This window comes from Herpailurus yagouaroundi, unplaced genomic scaffold (assembly GCF_014898765.1).
Source record: "Herpailurus yagouaroundi ecotype Mexico unplaced genomic scaffold, PumYag 196, whole genome shotgun sequence".
Lineage (NCBI taxonomy): Eukaryota > Metazoa > Chordata > Mammalia > Carnivora > Felidae > Herpailurus > Herpailurus yagouaroundi.
Window position 1 is genome coordinate 1395001 of NW_024412427.1, and position 7911 is coordinate 1402911.

Sequence of the window (7911 nt, forward strand, 5' to 3'; positions counted from 1 at the left end):
CCCCCCCCCCCCCCCCCCCTGACCCCGGACCCCGAGTCGCACGCCCCTCCCTTCTTCCGGAGCAGACAACACAGCAGCGGTGCACACACAGCACATGGGCTTCAACCGGCAGGAGCAGGATGTGTTTTTCCTGCCCATCCTGGTGGTGGACAGCGGGCCGCCCACCCTGAGCAGCACGGGCACGCTCACCATCCGCATCTGTGGCTGCGACAGCTCCGGCACCATCCAGTCCTGCAACACCACAGCCTTCGTCATGGCCGCCTCCCTCAGCCCAGGCGCGCTCATTGCCCTCTTGGTCTGTGTCCTCATCCTGGTCGGTGAGTCTACCCCCCGCGCCCCCCCCCCCGCCCCACTGGCCTTCACCCTGAGGCCCTGGGTTTCCTTCCTAGTCGCCCCCACGGGGCCTCAGCTGCCCCTCCCACAAGGAAGGGTGGCCCGAATGACAGGCTCCCGTGACAAGTCTTCTAAGTACTCGGCAGTCCCCCCACCAGCTCCAGAAAGTGTCGACCCCCACCCGTGACCACTTTCATGCTGGCCGCCCTCTACACAGCCCAAATTCTCCCTAAAATGTTTAAAAACCCAAGCATCTTATAAAAATATGTCCATTGTCCTAGGACTTTAGAAAAAAAGGGCTCTTGTGAATCTCACAACCACTTAGCCGGCTATCGTCCCCGTTTTTCAGATGAGGAAACTGAGGCCCCTAGAGGTTAAGTGGCTTACATAAGGGTACGTGGTCTTCTGACTTGAAATCAGGCCTGCTCACCTCGTGTGCCTTGCTCCTTTAACGACACCACCTGCTACGAATCGCAGCTGGGACAAACTCTTGGGGCAGCTGGGGCAAAATCCGAAAGACATTTAGTGGAAGCAAACTCTCCTCCTGTAGCAATCCTATGGGCAGCCAGTGGAACCCACCTGGTGTCACCAGTGAAGAGGCCAAGTTCCAGGAGCTAAGGGGGATCCCAGTGGCCATAAGGCCACCTCTTTCCTGTCGCAGCACAAAGGCCTCCCCTCAGCTCTGGCCGCTGGACTTCGCCGACCAGCCAGAGCCCCAGGAACTCGAGCGCGGTCCAGATCGCAGACACCAGCTTGGCCCAGTTCCCTGGGAGATGTCAGCTGCCCACCCCCAGCCCCAGGCGTGGCCCGGCCCCCCCCCCGGGTACCACCCGCCTGCGCCCCCGCGGCCCCCCCCCCCCCCCCCCCCCCCCTCCAGGGGCCCCGGGCGGGCTCCCCCTAGCGGGGAGGCCCCCCCCCCCCCCGCCTTGTCTCCCCTCCCCAGCCCATGGCTCAGAAACCCTTTTTCCAGAGGGTGCACTTTACAGCGGTTTCATTTTCCAAGGCAGTGCAAACAAATTTCTGCCTAATTGCCCACAAACGAAGAAAGTGCACATCAGTGCTCTAAAGGTGACGGGCGGAATCGCTGATCAGGCCTGGCACATCTGTTGCCCGCTGCCCGCGCTCCCCACCATCTGCTCTCTCGGGCATCCCCCTCCGCCGCTCCCAGCCTCCGCTCCGAAAGCCGTCCATCCATCTTTCCCACTTCTCTCCTGACACCTTCCCTCCCTCCGGAGCTGTTCCCAGGCCCTACCCCCTTCCCTGTCACGCGCCACCTTGTTAGGTCGTGTGCGGGAACCCGGCCCCGTGGCCCTAGCAGCTGGCCCGGCCGGAGGTGTTAGGCACAGCAAGAAGAATCCAGAGCCTGGCGTGGTACCCGGCGTGTGTGTCTCCATCCACCTCCTCACCTACCCATTTAATTCTCTCATTGGTTCATCGGCTCCTTATTTATCCATCCAGTGAGTCCCCCCATGTGCTAACCTATTGTGGGCGCTGGAATTCATCCGTGAACAAAAGAAACAAAAAGCCTGAAGTAACTACAAAGTTAAAGTAGCCATCACGGAGACGGGGGAAACTGAAGAAGGGGAAAGATTATTTCAAGTTTGGACGTGTTAAGTTTGAAATTCTCCGGGTCGACCCAGAGGACTTGCTCAGTAGGAAATTGGGCATACAATCTAGATTTCGGGGGAGAAGTGAGTCCGAGCCCGGGGCCTGAGATGGGGGGCAGTTATCAGCCTCCACGTGGAATGCAAAGCCAGCAGATCGTACAAAAGCCCCCAGACAGGGGTGCGGATAACGGGTCAAGGACTGAATCCTGGGACATATGATGTTAAGGGGTCAGACAGGCGAGGAGAAACCTGCTTAGAAGACCCAGAATGAGTGCTCGGTGAGGTGATGGGGGCGGGGGAGAGAATGTGGAGTCCTGGAAGTCAAGGGCACAGAGCAAAATCATTGTCTCAGCCTTACGCGCACCACGTCTCCATCGGCCTCTTCGTTCAGTCATTCAGCCAACAAGCACACTTCAAGGGGCTGACCGCCTGCCTGGAACCAGGCCAGGGGAACGCTCCCCAGGTCCCGGAGGGGAGTTTAGAGTGTGTATGTTGAGGCGGCTCTAACTGCCAGGAGATCTAGGACAGGACCCGACAAGTCACATTTCCAGCAAGTTCGAAGGAGATACTGATGCTGCTGGACCAGCAAGTGGGCGTTGAGAACCCCTGCGACAGAGGGAGGAACGGCTCACCAGGGGAGCTTGGAGGTGAAGGCACTCAACCTGGCTGGCCTGGAGCTCTTGGGGAAGGGCTCCTGCTGGAGACTATCTTGACCTGAGACCCAAAGGGCTAAGCAGGTGCTCCCCCTTCTGGAGGGCCAGGATGAAAGAGAGGTCAGGTTCAGTCCCATCTGCCCCGTCAGCTGCCCCCTTTGTACACCCCACCCCCAGAGCCTAGAGACGTCTCAGGTTGTATCTCCGTAGAGTTGAGGATGGAGACTTCAGAGGGTGGGTCCAGCCCCCAACACCCATGAAATCCCTTAACACCGCGGCACGGTGGTCTCGCCTCTATTTGCACGCCTCTCAAGATGGGTAGCTCACTACCTGTCCATCTAGCCAGCACAGTTCTGACCGTAAGAAACGTCTTTGTGCACAGAAATCTAGGAAATGTGCACCAGTGTCTAGGCTGGGCCAGCTCCACTGGGATGTGAGGAGTGGGGGGTCCCCCGGAATGCCCTGGGCGGGCCTCGGCCCTCACTCGCCCCCTTCTGTCTCCCTCGCAGTGCTGGTGCTGCTGATCCTCACCCTCAGGCGCCACCACAAGAGCCACCTGAGCTCGGACGAGGACGAGGACATGCGGGACAACGTCATCAAATACAACGACGAGGGCGGCGGCGAGCAGGACACCGAGGCCTACGACATGTCGGCGCTGCGGAGCCTCTACGACTTCGGCGGCGAGCTCAAGGGCGGCGACGGGGGCGGAGGCCCGGCGGGCGGGAGCCCGGGCGGCGGCGGGGGTGCGGGCAGCCCCCCGCAGGCCCGCCTGCCCTCGGAGCACCACTCGCTCCCGCAGGGGCCGCCCAGCCCCGAGCCGGACTTCTCGGTGTTCAGGGACTTCATCAGCCGCAAGGTGGCGCTGGCGGACGGGGACCTGTCGGTGCCGCCCTACGACGCCTTCCAGACCTACGCCTTCGAGGGCGCGGACTCGCCGGCCGCCTCGCTCAGCTCGCTGCACAGCGGCTCGTCGGGCTCCGAGCAGGATTTCGCCTATCTCAGCAGCTGGGGCCCGCGCTTCCGGCCCCTGGCCGCGCTCTACGCCGGCCACCGCGCGGACGACGAGGCCCAGGCCTCCTAGCGCCCCCGTCCTGCCGTCGGGGCGCGCCTCCAGGCCCACTGAGGGCCCGACGGGGCCCCGGGACCCAGCATTTCCCCTGCTCACCCCCTTCCCCAGCTCTCCCACCCTCCCAGGGCGGCCGGACGGGAGGGAGGACTCGTTGGGGGCGGACACCCCGACGCCCCCTCTGGCCCCCCACCCCCCCCTCCCAGGGGGTGGGGTGGGGCAGCTTTTGCCCAGACATACGGGAATTACCACCAACGTCATTAAAACTGCAGCGAGACCCGGCACTGCGTGGCTCTGGGGTGAGAAGGGGGGATAGGGCCGCGTTGCTGGGTGGAGAAGGGAGGGGGTTACTCACTCCTGGCAGGTGAGGGAGGAGGGAGGACGCTGCCGAGGTGTCCCCCCTCCCAGGTCTCCCCCATCGGAGTTAAGAGAGAAGGAAGGCTGTTCATTTACTAAGCGCCTACTGTGTGCTGGGACACTGCAGAGACCATCTGTTTTCACAGAAACCATGAGGTGGGGCCCTGCAGGTAACAGAGGGAGAAGGCCACCCAGAGAAGTGGCCGTGACCTGTCCAAGGACACCTAGCCAAAACGGTAGAGCCTCTGGCACTTAACTTACCAAGCTGCCTGGCCTTGGGCAAGTGACCTCACTTCTCTGGGCCTCAGTTTCCTCCTGTGTCACATGAGGCTAATAACAGAACCTACCTCCAAGAGTCCTGAGGATTAAAAAAAGGGTTCGTATGTGTCACGTGGTTAGGACAGTGCCTGGCACATAGTAGGTGTTCAATAAATGTTAGCCTTTGACACTATTGTTATCTTTGTCGTTATTAGAAGCCCACCGCGTCTGCCTCCCCCTATGGCTCTCTCTGTGACCAGTCACCCTCCCCCTTTCCCCAACATCTCCAAGGGAGAAGAAAATGGTGCCAGCTGTTGGCTCTGCCCCTGCCCTGAGTAGGGAACAGGGACATTCTCAGGGACAGTGGAGCCTTCCAGAGTCTCAGGTGGGACTGGGAGAGAGAGGACCCCTGGCAGGGGTGCCGAGAGGAGAACCTGGGCAGCTCTAGGACTTGGGTGAGGTGAGAGGGCTGGCAGGGGGTGGAGGGGCCAGAAGCCACTGGGTGTAATGGGGACCTTATCTGTTCGGTCCAGGAGCCCATTAGTCTCCCCATTCATGGACCCCACGTTAAGACAGGGCTAAGTCGTCTTTAAGAGCCTCCAGCTCTAAAACCATTTGATTGGTTAATTGTCCTCCTGCCCCACCTCCAAGTGATTCATTCATCCCGCATGGATCTGTTGTAAGTTCCAGCCCTGCTAGCTGGGCAGCCTTCATCAAGGTCCTCAACTGCTGAAGCCTCAGTTTACTCATATGTAAAATGGGGCTAATGATAGTTCCTCCCTTAAAGGGTTGTTAAGAGGCTTAAAGGAGCTAATGAATGTTAAGCTCTGATCCCAGTGCCTTCCTGACGCCTTGCAAGTGCTCAATAAATGTTCATTAGCGGTTTGTTTTTTTTTTTAACTCTTCCAGGGAACATTCATTGATTCCCTCCACATTTGCCAAGGTCCACTGTGACACATCCAGAGATGGTCATTCTGTCCTGAGTGCCTTATCATTTCATCTAAGTTAGATACTGTCAGCCCCACATCACAGGTGAGGAAACTGAGGCACAGAATGTCGTAGTGCACCCAAGTTTACACAGGTCATAAGTACTTCCTGCCTTCCAGCCAGCCAAGGCCCCACTGGGCCGGGTGCGGTGGGCAGACGCAGCCAATCATAATGCACTTGATAAGAGTTGTAGCAGAACTAACAGAACAAGGTCCTGCCAGCACTGAAAAAAGATTGAATCATTTGTGGAGGGCTTCCCGGAGGAGGTGACTCCAGCCGGATCGTAAAGAATGAGATGTACGAGACGACCAAGCAAGCAAGAGCATTCCAAGCAGAGGGAAGAGCATATTCCAAGGCGATGATGGGGCGGAGGCCGGAAGCCTGTGGTGGTTCTGGGGACAGTGTATGGTCCCATGGATCAGCGGGTGGAGAAACGGTGAGATGTGAGGCAGGGAAGGCTGGTTGGAGGCAGGAGGGGAAAGGACCTAAAGTCCAGGCCAACAAACCTTCCTCAACTCGAGCATGTCTGCTGATGTCCACTGAGGGTGGCTCATGGCAGGTATATGAGCTGAGTGAGGCAGTCCCAAATGGGGTGGTATTGGGACCCTCCTCCCATGCAGGACACTTGGCCCATGGTTCCCATAGCTCTTCTACAAGTGGGCACGGTAACAGGGCCCTGTGGGGAGACACGCCATTCCCTCCCTCACCCGCGTGTACTCCACTGTCACAGAATCCCGGCGACATTTCTCAGATTGATTATTGCTGTCTCCATTGTATTGGGGGAAGCTGAGACCCAGAGGAGGGAAGTGACTGGTCACTTGGCCCGGCTGGTACAGGACAGAGCTGGGACAACAGAGGACCCCTCATTCCAAGTCTCTGTTCTTTGCACATGTGCTGGTTGCCTTGACAGAGTCTGACCCTGACAAGAAAGAGGTTACATGCCCAGAGGGACGTACAAACGGGCCTCCTTGAATATCTTGTCCAAACTCCACACATGGGGGATGACCTTCCCAAGGCCACACAGAGTTTTAAAGATCTTGCCAGACATCAAGAACATTATTCATCCAGATTCACCTTCTGAGCCTCGGGCTCTACCATTTACCAGCTGTGTGGCTTTGGACGTACCATTTGCCCTCTCTGTGCTTCCGTTTCCTTATCCATAAAGTGCCCACGCTGAGCACACCTGCTCCATAGGGTTGTGGCGAGGATGAAATGCTGTCATGACTGGAGATACTGAGCCTTTCTCACGTGCCAGGCACTGCCCAAAGCATGTCATGGTGAACGAACCCATCTAACCCCACAACCACCCGATAAGCAGCCCTCATGTTATGGGTGAGGAACGGAGGCACAAAAAAGGTTGAATACCTTGCCCAAGATCAAACAGCTGATAAAGAGAGATGCCAAGACTTTAGCCACGTGTTCTGGCCCTCGGCACCCGCACCCTCAGCGGCACGCCCAGTGGCCGGCCCATAGGAAATCGTGAACGAGTGGCCCGGACACATCGGGATGTCGCTGCCTGTGCCCCGGGAGAGCTTGCTCTCCGCTCCCTGCTGCGGTCTCTGGCCCGTGGGAGGCCTCAAGCCTTCCCATGATTTCTTCCAATTCCGGGGTGGGGTGTGGAGGCGATGCCTCCCCCGTCTCCTCTGCTTCCGGCTCCTGTGGCCACACTCACCATCCCCACTGGACTCTGAGCCAGTCCAAGAGGGAAGTCCAGTGGGTCCAGCTGCTGCGCTGGGCTCCGCGAGGCGTCCACTGATGCCGAGCATTTTGCGAGCAACTGTTCTGATGAGCTGGGGGGCGTGGAGAAGGGTCCTGTTGTGGAGCACACGGCCTCTCGCCATCTGTCTCCCGGGTTCCCACCGAATTCCCCCCGGGGGGAGCTCCAAATCCTCTCCCTGTGCCAGGCAGAGAGCACGGCCATCCCCCCCACCGGCTCCAGGCTCTCGCTGGCCACACCCAGCTCCATCAGGGAGCTCAGAACACAATGAGCGTTCCATTTACCATGTCTGCCCTCTCTGCCAGGCGTCTGGGGAAATGAAAAGAATCCCCCTTTATTGTCATCATCTCCGTCCCCGTCCTCGTCACAGGACAGAAGGGGATTCGGGGTCACGAGCAAGAATTGGCATGTAATTGGCCAAGGATTTTAGAACCAGGGACGTTAACGACCGCGACGGTGATGGTAATGACGGTGACGGTGACAGCCCACTTGCCTGGCGCTTGCTGCGTGCCCTAAGCCCCGTTCTGAGCCCTGAACATAATTATCACAAGCACAGGTAAAAGCCATGGAGGGTGGGCTCTGTGTTTACTGTGTTCAGCTCATTACGTAAGTTGCAGTGTTGAATTGCAAACAAGTCGGTGATTAGCCCTAGTTTACGGACGAGGGATCCAGCGCTCGCAGAGGAGGAGAGGCTTGCCGGAGGCCACAGAGCTTGTAAGGGCGGGACTGTTGCACGCACACCGCCCCTCGATTCTGCCCAGGACCCGGACAGCTCAGATTCGGAGTGGAGTTTTGGGGCTGGGGGCGGAGAGAGGAGCAGCTGGTGAGGAGGGGGGGGGGGCCTGCAGACAGATGGCCGAGCCGGGAGGCAAGGTGGCAGTGGGGCCGGGGCTGCGGTGCGTGCCCAGCTCTGCATCTCCGGGGCGTCCTGAT

General features: G+C 59.0%; 1 protein-coding gene across 1 annotated transcript in view; it reads left to right on the forward strand.

Annotated features, from left to right (window-relative positions):
- The window catches only part of CDH22 (cadherin 22), an 82959-nt gene extending 78492 nt beyond the window's left edge, over nt 1–4467 (forward strand). Inside the window, exons 16-17 of the mRNA XM_040446789.1 lie at nt 66–317; nt 3103–4467. Coding sequence (XP_040302723.1) covers nt 66–317; nt 3103–3674 — 824 coding nt within the window. The 3' untranslated portion in view covers nt 3675–4467. The remainder of the gene's footprint in view (nt 1–65; nt 318–3102) is intronic.
- The last annotated feature ends 3444 nt before the right edge of the window (nt 4468–7911 follow it).